Source organism: Sparus aurata, chromosome 21, assembly GCF_900880675.1.
Source record: "Sparus aurata chromosome 21, fSpaAur1.1, whole genome shotgun sequence".
In the NCBI taxonomy this organism is placed as follows: domain Eukaryota; kingdom Metazoa; phylum Chordata; class Actinopteri; order Spariformes; family Sparidae; genus Sparus; species Sparus aurata.
In genome coordinates, this window is record NC_044207.1 from 4,556,348 (window position 1) to 4,579,677 (window position 23,330).

General features: G+C 39.2%; 1 protein-coding gene across 3 annotated transcripts in view; it reads right to left on the reverse strand.

Moving 5' to 3' along the window:
- LOC115572498 (cadherin-18-like) overlaps positions 1-23,330 on the reverse strand; it is a 221,630-nt gene that overhangs the window by 42,423 nt on the left and 155,877 nt on the right. For 2 of the 3 annotated variants that reach the window (XM_030402641.1, XM_030402642.1), the window contains exons 6-8: positions 16,125-16,312; positions 12,668-12,921; positions 10,982-11,118 (exon numbers count right to left, since the gene is read on the reverse strand). In XM_030402641.1, coding sequence (XP_030258501.1) covers positions 10,982-11,118; positions 12,668-12,921; positions 16,125-16,312 — 579 coding nt within the window. The remainder of the gene's footprint in view (positions 1-10,981; positions 11,119-12,667; positions 12,922-16,124; positions 16,313-23,330) is intronic. The other variant, XM_030402643.1, reaches the window with a different exon arrangement.

The window sequence follows — 23,330 nt, forward strand, 5'->3', positions numbered from 1 at the left end:
GAACTGGTGACAAAGGCGTACAGAAGTGTTTGATAGTGTGACTTCACTGGAGACTTTTAGAAGGTAACTGGTGTTTTTCCGATTTTGTGTGTGACACCAACGCTTTAACACCAAGTGTGCCCAAGTTGAGGGTCCTCTGGCAGTGCATACACTGCGCTTCAGATTCATTATTTTTCAGGCTTTTAACCAACTGAATTCTGGATGTTCAAGCCAACACTTGTTAAATTTACACATTCCCATAATTGTAGCAGGTTCGGCAGTCGAAGTCTTTCCGGAACTGGTGAAGTGTGCGGCGATAAATACAGACTGGGCTGGTGACAAAATGCCACTTACATTCGTGGATACTTCAGAGAGAAGTACAACACACGGAGCTGGCTGTGAAACTCACCAACAGATTTTTCCCCGAAACAAAAACTAAAAAAACGTGAAGAGGAGTGTATGGTAATAATAATATATCAGTACAAACCGTGCACAGTTGTATTTTGTGTAATGTTTGTAAAAGTGTAACTGAGAAAAAGAGAGACAAACAGCACTGCTGACACTGCCTATATCTTATGTGGCAGAGTGCCAGTTGGGGAGTAGGGTCTGAATGGGCAGTGGGCTTTGAAAAACTCCAGAAAAAACAGCACACTAAGTGCACTACTGAAGGATGGTGATAAAACTAAGAGTGATCACATGCAGAGAAAATTGGCCAGAACTCTTCAATGTTAATTCATACACTGTATGAGTTAACACAGAAGTGTTTGTGTATGAGATGAAGTTGAGGAACAAAATACATTAAAAATAATGGATGGGTTCGCTATAGATGCAATATTAAAAATAATTTTGCAAACACACGAGAGCAAAACAAAATCAGTGGATAAAAGACCTAACATTGCTAGCATGTTTTTTGTTTTTGTGTGCAGAATAAATGATAAATATTAATACCTAAGAATATAATAAAAAACTATAATTAAATAAGTAAATAATAATAATGAAGGTTTAAGTATTAATTTATATGGAAGAAGGAGATTGTAATTGAAGACGAGATCTTAACAAATTATTATTATACAACAGAGGAAAGCAGTGAAACATGGGGAGTCAGAACTGATGTTTGGCTTGAACAAACATATATTGATGAGGAGTGAGCTAAGAGCCAGAGCATTGTGTCGGTGAAAAAAGACCTCCCCAAGAAGCTATCGGCCTCAAGATGAAAAAGGAACGGTTCCACTCACAGACTCAGACAAATGAAAGAGTAGCAAACTGGTGCAGTGAAAGACAACAGACTGAAGAAAGGCTCAAGCAACTGTCATGACTACAAGAGAATGAGAGACAACTTGAAGGTGAATTGACAAAACTACAAATAGAACCAGAAAATAATAATTAAAAAAAAAAGAAAACAGAAACTCGACCTCAGGCAATGAAGCTGAAACTAACAGGAACAATGGCACCAGACAACAGTAAAGACAACAAAGTCTCTCAACGGTTGGATCGTATCCAGGACGCCCTTAGAAGTTCGGTGGAGTGTCAAGGAAGCCAGCTAAAATCTGATCAAGAGCACCACAACCAAGACACATAACTCAGAAATGGAAAAGTGGTGATGCAAGAACCAAACCCCTACAAAGATGAACAAGAAGAGATCATTCTTGTCCCCTCATGACGAAGCCTGGTCAACCTCAGTACGTGCCATGCTTATTTTGCGACATGATTGGATTGGCAGGCAATCTTCCAGACCTCACTGAAGGAGCCAATAAGTGGTTCACAGCACTGGAAGAAAGCACGGCAGGAGCGACGTGAAAGAAATCTGCCACGCTTTCAATATGCCCCTGGTGGTGCAAGGTAACAGGGCGGACCATTTGGAGTTAAACGGTTTCCGCAATCTGTGCTGAAAAAGAAAACCCTATCCAGAGAAGATGGACCCATCAAAACTAGGAGGATAAATACTAAAGGACAGATAGTGTCCAACCAAATTCCTGCACTCTCTCAAGGTAAAATGGAGGGAGGAAACAGGCAATGACCTGGAATCTGAACAGCAGCACTCAAAGCCTGTTTAAAGTGATGGTAAATAAGCCCATGCCACAGGAAGTGCAATAGCACCTAGACAATGTGGTAGGACTCATGACAATGGAATGGTCATTGTTCTCAGAGCATATTATTCATCATGTGGAAAGTGTCAGAAAAGAAAAACAAAGAGAAGAAGAAGCAAACAAGCAAACAATACCAAACAGGACAGAATCCACTGGACGTGTCAGAGTTTGTCAAGCTGCAGCTGAGGAGAGGGGCCAAACAGGCCATGGAGAAGGTCTATATGATCAAAAACCTAAGCATGCCCTTGCTCGGGAAGCCAGCCATTATAGCCCTTGGCTTACTCATCCATGTGGACAGTGAGACCGTGAGACCATCAAAGCATGTTACTCTAAACTTTGCAGCAGTCTGGGTGCGATACAGCAACTGTACACTATCAAGCTTAAACATGGGGCGGTGCCATTTTCCTTGAAAACCCCTAGGAGGATTCCTGTACTGTTCTTTAGGGAAAGTCAAAGAAGAGTTTCAATGTATGGACAGCCTGAGCGTCATCAGCCACGTCGAGCAGCCAACTGAATGGTGTGCCGGCATGGTGGTCGTGCCGAAGAAGAACAGGAAGTCTGCACGCTTGTGTGTGGACCTGACTGGCTAAAACGTGCACATGTGCCGTGAAAAGTACATTCTACCCAAAGTGGAACAGAGTCTTGGAATGCTTGCCAGAGTGAAAAGGTTCCGCAAACTGGACGCCATCATGGAGATGAAAGAGCCAAAAAATGTATGCGAGTTGAAGAGTTTTCTTTTGCAATCAGCTGGGAAATTCATCCCCCAGCTGTCTGAAAAGGACAAACCACTCCATGACCTCCTCCCTAAGAAAAACTCCTGGGTCTGGGACGTGTACCAGGTGACAGCGTTTTAATCGCTGAAGAGAGCAATGTCTTCTACTCCTGTCCTCACTACGTATGACCCAAACAGAGACACCAAGGTGTTAGCCGATGCATCATTGTATGGGCTGGGTGGTGTTCTTCTCCAAAAGTTGAAGGAAGAATGGAAGCCTATAACTTGTGCATTGTGGGTGCTCACTCCAACTGAGCAACGGTATGCACAGGTAGATAAGGAGGCCTTGGGCCTCATGCGGGCCTGTAAACGGTTCAGGGATTTCTCATTGGAAAACAGTTCTGCCTTGGGACTGACCATGAACCCCATTCTCAGCCCACTTGGAGGCCAAGCACTGGATCTATTGCCACCAAGAATCCAGCACTTCAGGATGAGGCTGATGCATTAGTCTTATTCCATAGTGCACATGCAAGGGAAGTCACTTTGGACAGCAGACACACTGTCGCGCTCACCGGTGACGTCACACATGTCTATAGAGGAACTAGGGCTGATGGAAAACACCAGTATTTACACAGACTACGACATAGAAAATCTACCTGTAAGTCCCCAATACATGGAAAACCTGAAAGAGCAACTAAAAGCTGACAATGTTAGTTGTACTTGTTACCAAAACTGCATGAAGGACATCAGGGTATGGAGAAGTGCAGAAGCCATTCTCGTCAGTCTGTGTGGTGGCCTGGACTCGGCCAGTTTATGCCATCTGAATTCTCAGAAAGATCATGGCAAAAGTTAGCGATGGACCTGTTTCTGCTGGAGAGCAAAACCTATTTGTCATTGATTATTGAGATTTCACAGTTATCTCACACCAGGTCTACCAATGTTATTGTTCATATCAAGTCGATTGTTGACAGGTATGGCATTCCTGAGGTTTTGATGTCTGATAACAGAGCAGGGGTGTAACATAATGTTGCTGGTGGAATGATTAAAAGTACGACTGATTTGCTTTCCTTACATTTTTTTCAGGTAAAGTCATCAAATATCATGCTCTATTTCCCTTAACAGTACAGTTAAACTTCCAGCTGTTGGGAGAGTAAAGTGGGTTTGAAGTATAAACTGCAGTCCTTAGGTCTTTTTCATACTCTCTCCTGTCCTTAACTCTCTCATTTCTCCCCACCCTGTCATCTCTTCTTGTCTAAATCCTTTCTCCACCTCTGTGCTCTGCTTTGATGGGCTCCTCTCAGCTCATCCCATTAGAGAAGGCTTATAGAGTGTGTCTGGAGAGCAGCTCGCAACTGCAAGTGCGGCATTTTCTGATCGGATCTGAGTTACCTGAGGTCAGATACTATATCTGGGGAAAAAAAGAAAAAAAAAACCTCTAATTTACCATAGAGCTGAACTTTTTGATCCAGTTTCAACTGCAAACAGAATGAAGGTAACCTTTGGTAACCTGTGACCTCTCTGCTATAAACCACTGCAAAGCAGATATGTAACTCTGTGCTGACTTTACTGATGAAAGAGCAGAAGAAGATCTGCGATATAGACAAAAAAATAATTGACACAAACACTTACATTACCAATTATAATGAGGCCTCTAATTTCATGGTGGTACATCATATAGTTTGTTCTACTGTTTGCTCTGGCATACATCATTGGGCTGAATATTCTGCCTACATTGTTCAGTTTCGACCTGTTCAACAGCACCTGTGGTAGACGACTGAGAATGAAGAATGAAGTCTTGAGTAGTTATAACAGAACATGTACAGTACAACAGACCTCAAGAAAAGTTGATATGTTGGGTGTAAATAATAATGAAGAAGACATATTACAAGTTGCTGTATTCCACAAAACATAGTGACATTAGAAATTAGATTTCAAGTTTATGAATGGGGCTCAATGTAACAATTGGTAGCAACATGTATTATTGCAGCATCTTACATATATTAATCACCTTGCTATTGGCCATATGTGAGCTGATTGATACATGGCATGAAAATAAGACTGTCTCTCCCAGTTGTCTCTACAAGCCTAGCCTAGTCAATGATTTGATTAAGTTGTTTAAACACTGCTGGACTGTGGATTTCTTTTTGAAGATCTCGGGTCGGATTTTCTGACTTTATGAACATTCTCAATGCCTCATCTCAGTGGCTCCACTAACAGAGAGCAACAGTGGCTAATGTGGTGATGAAGGTTCTCCGTCATCCAGGTCATGGTAAATCTAAGTGCTGTATCGTAGGCAACTGGATTTGTTTCAGTTTGTTGAAGACGTTTCACCTCTCATCCAAGAGGCTTCTTCAGTTCTAACTGGACGGGAGTTGCAGGATTATAAGCGAAGTCGTCGCCATCCTTACAAAGTCAATAAGGACACGTGACCTCTGAGTTTAGGAGTTGTTAGGGCCACTTCTGGGTTGACCCAACTGGCCTTCATGTTGGTTGCCAGGCCTAGGTGCGCCCAGGTGGGAATAGCTGTTAAGCTGTCTGGGGAGGGAACTCAGTACTTCATTGTAGGTGGGTGATAAGTAATGTCGTAGGCCACCTCCTCTGTTCAAAGACAGCCATTCCAGTTTGACATAGATGGATTCTTTTACTCCTCTTTCAAGCCATTTGTCTTCTCTGGCCAAGATGTTCACATTGTTGTCCTCAAAGGAATAATATTTCTCCTTCAGATGCAAACTTTCCTTGCATGCTTTCTGACAACATAGCTCCCTGTAGGATGTCGAATGGGTTTGTTCAAAAACTGCCCATTCATGGAAAAACTTACATTCACTCAACCTGGATATATCATAAAAGACATTTTAAATGCCATTGCTATCCTGGTTTATTTGCTACTATTGGAAATAACTTCTCTCTTGGCTCAAACTGAGCAGTTAATGGCGTTCACTGATATTCGCTGGGTGTGCATGTTTATGTCAGTGTCTTAACACAAAAATGAAATCAGAATGTGAATAATTCTGACCACAGAAGAAAAAAAAACATTTAATGCATACATTCTGTAAATCAGTGATAGAAGAAGTACTCAGATCTTTTCTCGTAGCAAGAGTAACAATGCCACTGTAGAAATACTGTTATGTACATTAATGCTGCAGCTGACAAAGGTAGAGCAATTAACTATACAGCTAGCTCTCTTGTGAATCATCTGACAGTCATTGTGATCATCTTATTAATAATGTTAAACATATTACATAATTTATTTGATAATATTTAAATCTGAATGTGCAACGTAAATGATCAAAAATGTAGTAGCAGTGTGCCATAAAGTAGGGTTCTGTAATTTTAGTGGAAAGGAGCAAAATCAAAATGAAGTGAAAGTACCTCAATTGTAAGTGTAGAACTGAAGTAAAAGTGCAGTTACTTTATACTGTTGCCCATTACTAAGCATTGTGGGAAAACTGCCTTCCATCTGAGATTAAACAAAACAGAGATCAATGGGCAACTAGATTTAAGTTCACTGTACCAATTAGGAACAAATTGTAATTTTTTGACACACTGACTATGTGGCTGTGAGTTCTGTACAGGAATATGTAATTTATTAAGCTCTAAAATGTTGTGTCTCCATTAAACACTTTTGGAAATTACTCATCCTAAAAGGCCTGTCCTCAGCCAAATTAGAGCTACAAATAAAAATAAAAATAAAAAGTATTTTAAAACTGCTCCCATGATTTTGATCAATGGCTTTCGCACTGTTTGGTACTATTGAGAGCTCCAAGTGAACCATGACTGCATGGCGGCAAGATCAAAGTATCACAACATATTCAACAGCGCTGGAGTGAGATAAGGGAGGAAATCCGTTTACATAATGCAAAGAGCCACATATGTGGTATGGGTTTGGGGTCTTTCCAAGTACTCTCCAGCTCCCTTGTCATTGCAGCTGTTTCATTCCACCTGCCCAGTCTACATAACTGCTTGGTGATTGACAGCCAATTATTGTATGCAGACAGGTAGTGGTCCTCTGGTCACTCCCTGCCAAAAACCTCATTTCCGGTGCGCCGGATGTCTGCTGCAGCAGCAGGTATGAGAGCGGTGTCTGTATTGGTTGTGCCTTCATTTATCCGTTTTGTTAGCGTGTTAAAACTAGATGTGCATGATTTTGTTGATGCTTGTTTTGGACCCTCTCCGCTTTCTCAGACTTGACGCTCTCTACCGTGCAGAAGCTAAATGACTGTTCTTCATTATAGGATTTTGCTCACCATGACGGAAATTTCTCATTTATCCATACGTGGCTGCTTAGCCCCACCATTGATGCCTCTGGTGGCCTCACTTCTGGTCGCCCACCTCACCACTGGTAAGCCTGAGCCTTGGCCATTTCCTTTCCCCCCTCCTTAATTGTCTATATTGTGTTTCCTGACATTTTATTAGTATTGTGTGTGTTTTAAAATAAAGAATTGTTTAATGGAACCACGTCTCTTGCCTTGTAGAATTACAAACGTCAGTGTCTTTGAATATCAGTCTTAATCTGAGGTAAATAACTTTTCCTTGGGTAAAATTCCCATGGTGACAGTCTACTCAACTGATGTCCTCTGTGAAACACGAAGTAGAAGCCAACAAAATGCAGAATAATTTCATGTTGTATAATATTCATTTGGTGAATGTTTGGTAAAGTCAATTACATGTTTGGGTTTAACCTGATAATGTTATCTGCAGATGTTTGTGAACACAGTCTGCTTCAACTAAACCATTGAACTAGTAACTATGATTTTAAGATTTGTTGGAGAAATGTTGCATGAGAAGAAACATAAGACCTTGCGAGTTCTTCAGCTATGGCAAATTCAAAATCCTTTGTGTCTCATAAATTCAGCATTAAATGCATAACATTAAGATGTTTCCTATGTTGTCATTTTGAAGTGGCATCGCCGTACCGGCCTGCATCTTACCTGCCAATATTTCACGTCCGTTTCAACTGATTTTCATAAATAACATGCATGAAGGAAGAAAATATTTTATTGACAACATGTCAAGTTTAACAATTGCAATAAACAGTTACTGATATAGTCTTCTTAGTTACTTAGACTGAGGAGAAAGTCTCCAGACATATAAAAATGTCTCTGTTTTGTGAGTTTTTGCTTTAGGAGAAACCTTATGAACTTTGTGACATGTTGCCTACACCAGATTCTTAATTATTTGGGCTTTCTTGCAAATACTGCAAATGTTATACATGACGATAATTCTCGATAATTCTGTGTTTAAGCCGTCCACTTGTGATTGGATAACTCTGGACCGAAGGTAAAAACAGGTCAGAATGCCCTCTTTGTCCAAGAGCACACACACCAACTTGGGATGCATGTTTACCTCTTTACCAGCAAAGTGTTTCGTTGTATAGCGTGGCTAAGTTGTAGAATCAATATTGATTAGATAAAGCTGATACAACTTTAAAGTGAGAATTTTTCTTTAGCTGTGCTCTTGATTTTATAGGGAACAACTAGACAAGCTGGTGGAAGAGTTTTTATTTTAAAGTGATCACAAAGACATGCTCTGAATCAACCCTGCTGTTCTATACACCAGCTGTCAGTCAGATCATTGTTTTATTTTGTTGAGAACAAAAAAGTTCCCATTGACTATACTCTCATGAAGACAAACCCTAGTATTGAGGTTAATTTGCCACTGGCATGAGGTGACACGTCCATGTCGTTACATCTTGGGTCTTAAATTACATTGTCGTCATCCCTCCTGCAAATGAGGTTTGGATCTTAGATTAATCCCTAGAGACTTGGAATCAGGGTGACTGAGCTCCATGACATTTATCAATGTCCATTACTCACACCACAGTGCAGTAAAGGGTAGGGGAAAGGGTAGTTGGCAAGATAAGCATCAGCTGGAGAGAAATGAGAGAGGAGGATCAAGAAAAAAAGAACTGATGGACTTTTCCTCAGATGCCGTCAGGGAACACATAATCTCATCTACACAGACGTCCTGTCAGATTACTCAATGTGTCTTAACGGATATTCCACATTAATTCACAGTGTTAAGTCGCCTATTAAAAATGACCACTATCTTTTCTGTTTGTGTTTGAGGTCATTGGAAGCTTCAAAGAATAGAAATGTAATCCCTGAAGTTATTCATCTGCACTGGCTGAAATGGTTGAAATAATTTTATAGACTTTTATTATTCTTAGTAGTTGTATGCTACACATACTGTATGTATGTCCAATATAGTCTGGACACAGCATTGGTGCTGAAAACAGCCTCCAAGATACTGAGATAAGTATGAAGACAGCGGAAACAGTACCGAGGTGGGTGGATGCTTGGGTCGATGGGTGGAGAGCTTTTGGATAGCTAGCTGTGTTGGTATCCTCACCACATGGCTCTGACAGAGTGGCCTGCATGTAGACCAAAGTTAAATGCGGCCTCCTTGCACTAACAAAGCCTGGAAAGCAAAGGAAAGTGCAATGACCCTAATGGCCAGTGAGGTGGCGCCTGATTGCCACAGTCCCCCCAGGTTTGAAATCTTCCATCTCCTATTGTCTGAGAGTGCACCTGAACACATCGTCATTTCCACAGTGACCGGATACAAGGAGAATCTAATAACAGCTGCACACCAGTTTCAAAGCAGTCCCATCGTAATGTGTTGCTGGAAGCATCGGCTTTAGTCTGCACAATTGTTACTAAAAAAAGCACACAAATGTTTGGATTCACCCGACTAGGCCGCAGTCTTTACCCTCACTGGATGAACCAAACTTGTGCTGTGTTTACACGTTCCAGAGACAACGCTGTGCAACCAGCCTCTCTCATGCCTTTAGAAGGAGGATTCCCCTCAGGAAACACTGCTTTGACCTGTTTCTTTACCCACTTTGACTTTGCCTTTCAAACAGCTACTGCAGGACACTGGAATGCCTTTAATCCACGCTGAGAAAGCGAGCTGTGTTAAAGAAGACACGCACTACACGTGAGGCTTAATTAGTGAGGGGCAGATACTAGACGTTAGCATGTATTGTATGCTTTTCAGCTACATTGATTGTGAGTTTTTTTGGACTGCAGAGTTCTTTTTATTTGCTGTGAGTTTTACATTGTTTGTTGCTTGTTTTTCTTTCAGAATTCTGAGAAAAAAGTCAGAATTCTGAGAATAAAGTCAGAATTCTGAGATTAAACTTAAAGTCAGAACTGAAAAGAAAATTCACATGTGGCCCTAATCCTCTTCTGTAGCACTCTGTGTCACTACAGTGTTAGCTTTTCTCACGTACGAGCGTACAATAAGCCGCATTCCCTTCGTAGGTGATTCGAGCCTGAGTTTGTTCAATGGCTGCTGCGTGACAGCAAGGTGAGTATTGTGTCTCCACAGCTGTTTCTCCCTCTTTGCTATGCTTCGAACATTGGCTCTCTTTGTCCCTCCCTCTCTCCCTACTAACCCACAAGTATACTTACACACATATGTTCTAGTGACACAAACGCGTAATCTTATGAGCGACTTGTTGGAGACGTCAGGTTAATGATCTCGCTATAACATTTGATATGGTTGTCCCATGGAACAACATCGAACCGCTACCTTTGTGGAGCAATGTCTTGTGTGTATTCAAAAGAGCATATGAGAGAAAAGTTTTCCGTCATGGTATCTTCAAGCCTTGCACACATACACACACCCACACACACACACTGCATGCTTGTTTGCAATTTTTTGTTTGAGATTGTTTCAGTGATTTAGTTTCATAGTTTAGCTGCTGTAGTTGAATGATGATTTTTGTTGATTGAAGTATTATTGATTTTATCAATTTGCCACCATTAAGAAATTCTATTGTATTGTACAGAGCAGTTTTCTGTGATTATTTTGTGTATATGTTTTGTGGTATTTACTGGTTGTGATGGTCAGAGCTCGGATTCATTTCCCTCACTGTTTCTTTAATTCTAGATATTTTACAAATATTTACATTTAAAGTGAATCCTTCTTTTGAGACTGTTTTTGGTCTGGTTATTGGCCCCTGATTCCAGGGTGGTGCCCAGTTTTAATGATTTGATTATTACATTTAATCAGATTAATTTTGATTAATCTAATTTTACTCATGACTATGAATATTTGTTAATTTCTGATAACCACACCTGCCCTACCATCAATCCCACCAACTAGGAGGGGAAAAAAATGGATTTAATGCTAATGGCTGAATATGCAGATTAACAGAGAGGAGACAGTTTGATCTGGTCTGCTGTTGCTGTGAACTTACCAACCTCTGCAGCCATCACAGTGATGTTGTGCCATGCCGTCCCCTCCCGGTCCAGAACCTGTGTAGTCCTGATGATGCCACTGTTCACTCCGATAGTGAAATACAGGGGTCTTTCTTCCTCATTTTCTATGAAGTACCTGTGATGTAGAATGACGTAAAATTTAAAGAGGAAGCACAGCCAATGATGATGATGATGCATGTGCATTTACTGAGAGTACAGTTAGTAGTCATGGTCAATATGAAAACCAAAAAAACTAGTGTTGTTCTTCTCCATTACAGAGTTTGTTCTTATGGAGAGTTAGTGTTATAGAGTATGCATTTAGATTTTATTATTCCTCTACATCCCTTTGGTTAGACATTCTTTTAATTCATTACACCACTGATTCTCAACTTCAAACCTAGCCAACAATCTTAATCTAAATAATGTCTGGGGGTTATGTAAAACAGCTCCAAAAACACATTATCATAACTATGTATTTTTATATATTTTTTAATGGGTAACTCCACCAACCTTACAGTATCATGCAGTTCTTAGGGTGTACTACTGCATGTGCAAAAAAGTATATGCCTTTTGTGGCTCCACAGGAAGCTGCATGTGTATGCATTGTTTATTGTGGGTAATGTAGGCTCCAGGTTTTGTAAAGCAGTCCACTGGTCCAACATTGCACCAAATAACACTGTGGGACAGTTTACAAGGAAATGATCGAATTATTACAGCAAAACCAGATATATCACTTTTGTATTGTACACACTCTTCTTCTTTTTCAAAATCTGTCACCTTACCCACAATGCAACTCAGACACTGAGTGACTTCACTGGAAGCAATTATCACATTTATGAATTGACTGATGTGTTTTTTCAGGTCTGGTATAGATACCATTTGTTAGTTACCAAGGAGACAGATACATTATATTTGGATACATATTTCTGGTGAAAATGAAAATCTAAGTATTATGATTTAGAATAACCAATTTAAAAAATAAATAAGTACAATTTACTAAAGTATTGATAATTATTGGTTATTGGATTACTGGCCCGGGGCGGCTATAGTTCAGCGGGGAGAGCAGGTCGGCTAGTGATCCGAAGGTCATTGGTTCAAATCCGGGCTCTGGGCTTAGCTGAGCTGCATGTCGAAGTGTCCTTGAGCAAGAGGCTAAACCCCAAATTGCTCCTGTGAGGGCCCTGCGAGGAGCTGGCGACTTGTCCAGGGGTGTACCCTGCCCTCGCCTGGAGACAGCTGAGATTGGCTCCAGCAAACCACCGCAACCCCATAAAAAAGGGATAAAGCGATTACAGACAATGGATGGATGGATGGATAACTGGCCCTGATAATCAGCACTAAAAAGCCATTTTTTTCATTCACTTCAAATATTCATAAATATTTGAAGTGAAGTATAAGAAGTGCTTTGTATCAGGAAAAGCCATTTGAGATTTCCATTTCATCAATGGAAAAGTTGAGTTGGAAACAAGGTGCCTCCCTTTTCACTGAAAAGTTATTTCCCATTGTATTTGCCAAGCTCCCAGGAAGTTTAGGAGCTGAACATCCTTGGGAACAAGCCTTGGGGCTTTGTAAATGTTTACTTGCTCTGCTGAAGTCTTGTATGGACACTCTTACACCAAAAACTACCACACCCGCACATAAAAAAACACCTACATTCACATCACATCGTTGACTATTTTCCTTACCTGACAGCGCTGTTGGTGCTATCAGGGTCAATGGCAGTTACAGTGCCAACCTGGGTGCCGACAGGTGAGTTTTCATACACATCCATGATGTAGTAGTCCATGGAGAAGACTGGAGGCTCATCCACATCACCCACAATGACTCGTAGTGATGTGGAATCCTTAAATGGTCCCAGGTGGGAGAAGTGTGAGTCTGGGTAAGTGTTGGAGCCTTCAATGTTGAGTGTGTGAACTTTTCTCTTCTCATAGTTCAGAGGCTGGGGGCGATACAGAAATTACAATTATCTTACCAAGGACACATTTCAAAGATGGGTTATCAGTTATATCGTTGTCATGTGTAATGGTTTGATCAATCTATTATCAAAAATCAAAGCCCACAACACACATACCCCTGAATGCATTTCTTAAACACAAACACAGTGGCAAATAACAGCAGAAAATGGTTATATTAGAGACAAAAGAAAGATATCAAAGTTAGGTTCAGTCCACACTACAAAAACACTCCACTACGGGATTTCCCGGTAATCACTGTCAGTTCACTCCAGTTCAGTTCATTCAACAAAAAATACTCTACTTCGGGATCCCAGTGATTTGTTTGTTGCCAGGTTTCCGGTGACTGTTTTCTTTGAATTAATTATTCTATTCCAAAGCCGAATGTTCATATTCCAACAGGACAATGACCCTAAGCACACTGCCAATACAAGAGTTCAACCTAATTGAACATCTCTGGAGATGGAAACATCCTCAGTTCTCTCATTAACTCCTCCAAACTCAGGTCTATGATGTCAGTATTACACCTGCTGTAAGATTGAAGTGAGTGATGTCATTGTTACACCTGCTGTGAGTGCTGCTTAATTTTCTTCAAAGCACCATGTTTTTCAGTATTTACCTACTGATAAGGTTATCAGAAGAAAAAATAATTCTGTATACTTGAATCTTTTTGAATTGCACATTTGTTTAATTTATTTTGAGTTTGTGGATAAAAACTGCTGCTGAAGAAACTGAATTGTTTCCATAGTGCAGTGTTAGTTGTCATAGTTGCACTTTTTCAATTATTTTGTATTTAATGTTTTATTGCTTGAATAAGTGACTGAATAGTTTTAATAGTACAGTTACTGAAGTGTTATGTACGTTACATACATTTGAGAAGTTGAACATTTTCCTTAATTTGGGTCACAGTTTGTCATTAAGGGATTATGGTGGGTCCCTAAGCCAGACCAGTTGCAGCAATTACAGAGCCCAAAGACGTTGGGGGAATGGATCTTTCAAATCTGAAGTTCTAATAATCGGCATCCAATTGTGGAATGATACTGCCCTGGCTACAATTTGATTTACATAACTCCCCACCTGTCTGGCCTAAACTGAAAGCTGACTCATGTTAGCTAGTGTCACTGTTTTCATTTGTTAATTCTCCTATTAAGAGCCCCTCTTCAAGCTACATGAAAAATGTAAAAATGTCCCTGAACATGTTGAACCAGTTTAGGCAGTTTTGGTCTCCAAACATACTCAACATTAGCCCTAGTAGCTGACAACTGTGTTTTCCCCCCCATCTCTGTTGGATTGTACATTCACAACATTTTTGCATCATGCATCTTTCCAACAGTTCCCTAAAAAGTTTGCTTTAGCTAATCAATACTTCTTCAGGTACCTACAGATTCATACTTTCAATAGTAGGACATTCTCTCAGTTTTCTAATCTACCTTTCTTAAGCCATTACCTGCTTTGAAAGGGATTATTGTACGCTCAGATTCATTCCTTACATGTAGACTCCTTAAACTCCATTAAATCACTTTGGGAGTTGGATCTTGGAGAAGACATTTCTGAGGAACTTTGGGAGGATGCTCTTAATAAAGATACAAGTCATCTGTCTGTGCAAACCATGGACTGGTACAGTACAACATTCTACATTGCACCCATCTGATAAAGGTTAGGCTCTCAAAAATCTATAAAAATGTAGATTCAATATGTGACAGGCATCACCATGCACCAGCGAGCCATGTACATATATGCTGGTCTTGCCCTTTTTTACAATCCTACTGGAAGGAACTCTTCAGATCATTATCAAAGGCTACAGGAACATTGATTGAACCTAATTCCACCTACAGCATCTCTCTCCTCCCAAGAGGTGGCCAGATGGCTGATATTGCTGAAGTGGAAATCAAAATGTCCCCCCTCCCACACGCTGGGATAAGAGATGTCCTTAATTTTGCCAAACCTGAAAGAATAAGGTGCATTGTTAAGGGCTCATTGGGGAAATGTGGTAGGATGACAGACCCGATAGACTGATGGTTTTCTTTTTAGTCTCTTTCTTTTCCCGCACTAATAACACATGACATGCAGTGGACCAACTAAGTATATTAATATTAAAACAACATTTTTCATTCATTTAATTATTTACTTATTTAGGATCTGTCCTGTCCGAATTTCATCTTCCATCTTAGCTTTGTTTAGTTTTGCTTCCTATTGCCCAAACCCTTGTTTAATCATTATTGTTTTAAAAAAAAAAAAAAAAAAAAACTCAATCTTCTTCTGCAATAGGTAGAGGTAGAGCAGATTGTCCACTTATCACGTTTGCCAGTTTGATATCCAGCTCCTGCTGTCCACATGTTGAAGTACAACATGTGGCAAGACTGCACCTTGCATGGTAGCTCGCTGTCAACAGTGTGTCAAACATTTGGATAAATATGCTATGTAAATGCAGACAATTCCAATAAGGTTAAGTAAAACTTAATAGGTTTTAAATTTGACCTCATTTCAGTGCTTTGGCCATGAGAATCATCAGCTCTTAATGGCTCCCACAAAAAAGACTGACAACAATGAATGCCTAGGAACACCAATTGATAAGCCTTTACAAACGATTAGGCAAAGTCTTACAACAGGTTGGCAAAGTGAATGTTAACTGTGGAAAAACAAAGAAAAGAAAAACAATTATGGACTCCCCTTTGTGCTGGGAGCTTTCCTCTGTGCTCAAGTTTTTTAGAGCCTGAAGAAGAGCAACAAAGAAAATCAAAAAACACTTTTAACTTGTGGCTCTGAAAAAAACAAAATAGTAATGCTCACTGCTGCTGAGAGTGGGCTCCCCTGTAATCATAGTTCAAATGCTGCAGCGGCAAATCAGACACACTTGACCATCTCAAAGAATTTCAGCCCAGCCAAAGCTGGGAGACTGGCCACACATACTCCATTTAATCCAATTGCATTTCCTATATAGTTCGTTTCAGTATGTTTGAAAAGAAGAAGAAAACTGTGAAGGCACAGAGCAATTACGTAGCCCCTTGCACTTGATAAAACTGGTGCTGTGCTTTTAATATGAGAACTCAACGGTGGTCCAATCCATTTACCTCTGAAGCAGAATGTGATTTCACTGACTCCTTTTACTGCTTTGGACAGTACATAACTAAACATTTTTTTCGTGTCAAAAAAAAGGAAAAATTATTAATTAATAATCTCTCATTCATACCTGCTTGAGGGAAATGATTCCCTCCCTGCGATCAGTATCAGTAGTGATGGTGAAGATAGCAGCTGCATCTGCGTTAGTGATGCTATAGGTCATCTCTGCGTTCTGCCCTTCATCTTCATCGTTGGCTCTGATTCGACCAACTGCCTTCCCTACTGGAGCCAGCTCTGGTACGTACAGCTGGTAGCTCTCTGCAACAGCAACACAACATTTTTCTATCATTAATCCTTTTAAGTCCATATAGTTAATTCCATTAGATCAACCACAGAGTCATGTCATACTAAGCACTCATTTGCTTTTCGCTTCTATGATGCAACTTTGTATTTCTTCTGCGAATGTGCAAACCTTACTGCATATGTTTCAAATAAGAGGATACCCAGCCTATGCTCTTCAATTTCATTCAAACACGTGTGCAAATAGTCCTGAATTACAAGAATTGTTTTTAGACCTGTGTTGCTGGAGATACTCTCGCAGGACAACATTTGTTACAGGATGAACTTGCATGCAAGGCAAGGACAGGCATTTTTTCATGTAACACATGCAACTTGATGTTTGCTTGTGGACACATATGACTGATCTTCAATACTAGTCTATCGTAACTAAATTGCTTAACGACATAATTAAAGAAAGAAAAAAGGTTTGATTAAAAATCAGGGAAGCAGCAGAACTCTCTGATGAAACTTTGTTCTGAGTTGAGTGCTTTCTATCGTTAGAAAGCTCTCCATTAATTTGCATTGCTATGCAGATGATACTCAATTATACTTATCCATTAAGCAAGATGACACTAATCAGTTAGTTGAACGTAAGGCATGTCTTAATGACAATGCCTGCAATTTTCTGCTACTGAACTCAGACAAAACAGAAGTATTAGTGCTGGGCCCATAACATCTAAGAGACACATTATAGCTAATATGACATGAACTCTCACATAAAACAAATTATAAGGACTGTGTTTCCATTTAAAGCACAATGCAAATTCAGGAACATCCTGTCTCAAAAAGATGCCCAAGGCTGGATTATTGAAATTGCCTTTTATCAAGCTGCCCCAATAATTCTCTAAAGACTTTCCAGCTGATCCAGAATGCCTCTGAATGTGTACTGACAAGAAATATTATTAGATATCATATTCTCCCATATAAGCCTCTCTGCACTGGCTTCCTGTAATACTCCAGAATAGAATTTTAAATCCTCCTCCTCACATACAAAGCCCTTAAAGGCCAGGCACCGGCATAGTTTAAAGAGCTTATAGTACCCTAGAACCCCACTCTAACACACTCTCAGGATGCAGTGGTTCCTATTGTCTCCAAAAGTAGAATAAAAGGGAAAGCCTCCAGAACAGTGGGCAGCCACCCTCTCTACGTTTAAGAGTAGGCTTAGAACTGTCCTTTTCGATAAAGCTTATAGTTAGAGCCTGCACATGCCCTTGGCTATGCTGTCATAAGCTAAGACTGTGGGGGGATTTCCCATGATGCACTGAGCTCCTCTCTCTTTCTCTGTATCTGTACACATTCATGTCTCATTAATGCACAACTTGGCCTCGTCCAATACTCTCTGTGCTCTCTAGTCTCGCAGGTTCCCATGGATCCCATGGATCCCATGGTCATCAGGTAACTATATCTGCAACTTAACTGTTGTCCTCTTACAAGCCACCACCTGATGGTCTGAAAGGTCTGACTTGTCTGTAAGCAAGTCAGAAATGTGCTGTTCAGCCAAACCATTTCCTGCTCTCCGACTTTAAGGTGGAATCTGCCAGTGACAGGATTTAGGAGCAAGCCATGTACTGTCCACATACACATGAGCTGAGCCTTCCCATTGTTTGAGTAACTCAGCAAAGAGAGTCACAGTAGTCTGGTAGAGATTAATGCATGAACCAGTTTCTCAAATAGCTTGAGACAGCAATTGTCAATTGACATTAAAAGTGATAACAAGCTGCTTTAATTATACAAACATGACTTCCGTAGTTAACAGCATTAGACCAGTTCCTGATTTGATAACTTTATTGAGGAGGCAGGGACTATCAGTGAAGATATAACAACATACAAATAATATCAAAAATGAAACTTTCTGATGAAATAAAAAAAATATTTTTTCAAAGATGTACCATTACATAATACATTTTAAAAATTAATAAATCCCTCCTTCAAATAAAAAGTTTACCTTGCACTGTTACCATTAATTTCCCAGTTGTACAATGTTTGTATGCACTGAATGTTCATTGATTTTTTTTTCTTACCACAGATATTTCTCTATGCTTCTCTGTCTCTGTTTGAGTATCGGATCAAGGGAGCATTTATTGACAATGGCTTCCCACCTGTCTCTGAAGTCTGTTTTGTTATCTCAGCCAGTGTATGATCCTTAGACCTCCAGGAATGAATTGGTACACGTGACAAAAAGGGAATGTTAATAAATATTAGTTAATGTAGTAATAAACATTAACTAATGATTAATTAATAGTTAACTAATGTGTCAAGTTCACATTTACTCATGGTGTTCATCTTAATTAATGTGTTAATTCAGACATTTTTCAAAAGTTTACTGATAACAAATATAACAAGGACACATTAAACCAATTAATTAATTAATAACCATTAACTTGCAGTCAATAAATAGTCAACTAATGTTTCAAGTACTCATTTACTGATACAAGGTTAAAAGGTAAATAGTAAAAAAAAAAAAAACAAGGTTGATTCCTTTATGCTACATCTATCTTAGAAAAAAAAACAGTCTTGATGATGAATGAAGCTGTTCTGTAGTCTAGGGGTATGGCAGCAGGGTGAACAGACTGTGGCTGGGTCGGGTGTTGTCTTTATTTTTTGTACTCAACCCCAAGAGTGTTAAGCTTTCCAGTCAGTCTCATGGGTGAGATTGTGTTGAATGCCGAGCTGAAGCTCAACATGAACTGAGCATGAAGACTGAGGCAGTAGAGACTGTATTACATCCTCTGTTGATCTGTCAATTCGGAAAGCATACTGTTGATGGTCCAGGCTGGCAGGGCAATAATACTATATAAAAATAGCAGTCTTTTTGAAGGTGCTGATTTGATTGGCTGTGTAGCATCATGTGAACTGACTAATGATTTAAAGTGCATGCAATTGGTTTGTTGGGCTGCTAAATCAGTATTGTCATGGCCGGATCAGCTGCATCAGTTAGAAACAAACACTCCATCAACATTAAATCATTCTCAATATTTTATCAATTATGGGTCCTGGTCTGGATAGTATGTTGTTTGGGTCTGGACCCGGACAATAGCCCACCTAATAGTGACCTCAGCAGACCTTAACCAGTCTTAATTAATGGTTTATTATGGTTAATTAATGGTGGGAAAGTAGCTGTAGCTCTGATGACATACATGTTAACAAATGTCTCTATCAACCATGTACTAATATTAGTAAGTACATCAATCAATACTTAAACCCTTAATACATGTTAAGAGACATTTGTTAACAGTAATGTTATGGTTAGACACTGGTTAATACTTATTATTTTAGTTATTAATGTTAGTATAATCTTTATAAACTAAAGTATATTATGCACCCTGTGTTAGGTAGGTTGAATGAATGAATGAATGATTAAAAGACACATTACTTAATATTTAGTGAACTGCTCGTTAATGCTTAGTACTAATGAAATTATTTAATCAATGCACATTTATTTAATGTTTTATTTATTGTTAAATAGATAGAGGCTTTATACTATATTACATTACAAGTATTAACACCTTTGTGAAGATGGACACCATTATTAAATGATTACTTGAAACATTAGTAAACTATTAATTGAATGTAAGAGAATGAATATTACTGCATCAATTAATGTTAAGGAATGTATCTTTAATAATGGTAAACTGTAAATAGAATCATTATAAACCATCTAGAAATGTATGAATCAACATGTTAATTCACATGAGCACCATTAGTTAATGAGCACTTCAAACATAAGTTAAGTTCTGCTAGTTGATTGTTACTACTGCATTATTTAAATAAATGTAATCTTATTGTTGTTCGTTTATAAAAATAATAACATGATAATAAACTATTAAAAACATGTTTGAATTAACCCCTAACTTATCATGAACACCATCAGTAAATGAGTACATGACACATTAATAGTAATTAATCCATTAATTAATGTTTATTAATCTGTCCTTTACATTGTTATTTATTTGACATTTATTTGACTCTGATTAAATATTTGATGACAATAGGCTAGTTCCAGATGAGACAGACCTGCAGAATCGATCGTGATGATCGTTGCAAAATGTATGTAGATTTGTGTCCGACTCGATCCCTATGTTCTGATGATATCACATGGGCGACGATAATGTCATGAGATCAAGGTGGCCACATTTTTTTAGCCAGGCCTCGCAGTTGCTCTCCACTGACTGAAAACCCAAATATATAATGGCAAATGCCTGACTGTCACCTGATCAGAAGGCTGATTGGTTTAGGTGTTCAGTAAGAAAGTTTGTGGAAATTTCATATCGTGGCTTTATTTTGAAAAAAAAATAAAAAAAAAAATATTATGGATTGATAGGCTAGAAAATATAATGATTGTTTATTGTGTATCAACACCAGACTGGTTTTTAGCAAGACAAAAACTGGTAAGTGTGATGTGAGGATTCTTAAATGAGCATCTGCAGATGTATAGCCCTGACAGATGCGATCTGACATGTCAGATCATGTGTGTAGTATTTTAATAGGCTACCCTTTCATATCTAACACAAATTTTAGACTGTGTAGAAAAGGATAAATGGGTCTGATTTGATTCAACATTCTAAGAAATCAAAATCAGATCTAAAAGGATCTGTCAAGTTTCTGTCTTCCTTCCTGTACAGCCTGGACAACGAGGACACGCCAGAGCGAAGCACATCATCCCATCACAGAGGACGACAGGAGGGCAACTAGCAATGTCCAATGAAGTGGAGGCGGAGGCCATAGATGTGGAGTACAAAAATGTTTTAAAAATAGCGATTTTGATGCCATTGTATCCTGCCCCTAGCACTCACTTTACTATGGTAAATCTTAAAAGTGCCTCTTTCGTCATAATTATGCATTTACCCGAAGGTTTGACTCATATTTAATCACAAATAAAGCCTTGGTTGAATTTTGGTGAGAGTTTCACCTTAAATTTCGCTTTTTCTCTGGACCCCGTTCACTGCAGTACAAAGCTGAGCGTCTGGGATGGAGCGGCTCTCTACTTCTCCAAACTGAGGCTGCGCTGATCGGTGATTACAGTAGCGAACAGACCGACTATAGTTATGTACTTTATATGACCCCACTTCAAAAAGCACAAACTATCCCTTTAAGGGCATCTGCTTTCAACTACAATGCCAACTATATTCACAGATATATGCAATCTTCCCATGACCTCCTTGTGGACTTTCACACGTGTATCTCACAAGAATTAGTCTGCCTCTCACATACAGCTCTTCTGGCTACTGTCCAAACACCCCAGGGTAGCAGTGCATGTGTGAACACTGCTATATGAATTAGATCCACAGTACGTGTAAACGGTAACGTTGTAAATATGTTTCAAGCGGCAGTAGTCTATTATAGCTAGCTAGCGTTAGCTACAAGCTGACAATGCTTATAATATGTAAGTAATAATGCATTTGCCCCAACCAAAACAAACCAGCTCATTACCTGACCAATAAATATATTTTCAGTCCTCCGACTCCATCAGTTTGGTTTCCATCATTGAACAGCCACTCCAATGTTGACTCTCAATTCACCTCTTGAGCTATCCAACTTCTTTTTGTTTGTAGCCTTTTCGAGTTCAGTCTTTCTGTTCTTGCACTGTTTGGCAGTACAAGCTGCTGTAGGTACAGCTGGTAATCAAAAGAGTGGCTGTACTTTATTTGCCATTCTTGTCTGCCAACAATGAGCTCATTCCACCACAGCTCCAGTAGTGCCCAGTCACATGCTATGATTGGTGGGTGGAGTCTGCACAGTTTGGGTGGGTAAGGACAGATTGATAGACAAGTAGGCTGTCAATAGAATATCTTCAGGCCACTAAAATTGATTGGATGAAGTTATTTAAAATCTGTCGCTGGCACTGACCAGGGATTTTTGTCTTTTTTTCCCCAAACCATTTGATATTTTGACTGCTGCCTGGATGTACCAACCCCATCTTTAATCTTGGACAAACCAAGCTGTGCTTTGTTTTGTTTTTTGTTTTTATTCCAATCAATCAATGCATTCATTTACAGTGTTGTTGATCCAGGGACTGTCAAAAGAGTTGAGATCTCTACTTGCTGGCCATATACCAATTGATTAAGAAATAAGAGCTCTGCTAGTAGAGTATTGTATTAATAATCAGATATGTAATGATTGCTGTCATGAAAGCAATGAAGTTCAAATAAAGGAACAGTTACAGAATCGAATTAAGACATTAATCAGACAAAAGTAATCTCTGAAGTTGGGTAAAGGTCCAGATTTCCCAATGAGTTTGCAAAAAAAAGTGGAACAACTGCTGACCAGCACAGTTGCCAAGTCCGCTTAATATAAGCGACTTTGGGCTTGTTTTTCTGTAAAGTCGCTTATAAATATTGGTAGTTGTGGGTTGCGGGTTTTTGGGCTTGTTGTTAAAGTGTTCCTCTTCCTATTGTATTGCATGTCATATTGTTTTGAAGTCCTGGAACTAAAACAAAAAAGGATCATAACATATAAAAACAATAATAAATACAATGATATTTCTGGATTCAGGGTGATATTTGTGTGTGTGCAAAGCAGTGGCGAACCGTGGCCCTGGGCCCTGGGCCTTCACTAGGACCATCGGGCCACAATTTGCAATTAACAATCAAACAAAGCAATAAAAATAATAGCCAGAGTCCTACATGTGACATGCAAGGTCAGCATATCCTCCTGAGACCAGAAAGAAAAACATTTTTTTATACATAATTTAATTAATTGGGATGTAATAAACATATCACCAAGATGATCAAAAATGTTATTGATTTATTGTTTATAACCTGTCCCTTGTAGTGGACATTAGGGTCATTCTTTTCCACAAAAAGTACATTACAAGGCACGATTTGGTAATGATAAAATAATGCATTTTCCTTTTAATTCTTTCTCATTTGATGAATATTGGAAACAAATAAAAAACACATTTTAAAATCTGCTCTAGTGCCTTGCTCTCTTCCTCCTCATCTCCTGACAGCTCAATGTCTTACTCTCCGTAAATAATCTCAAACAAAATCTTTCCTGC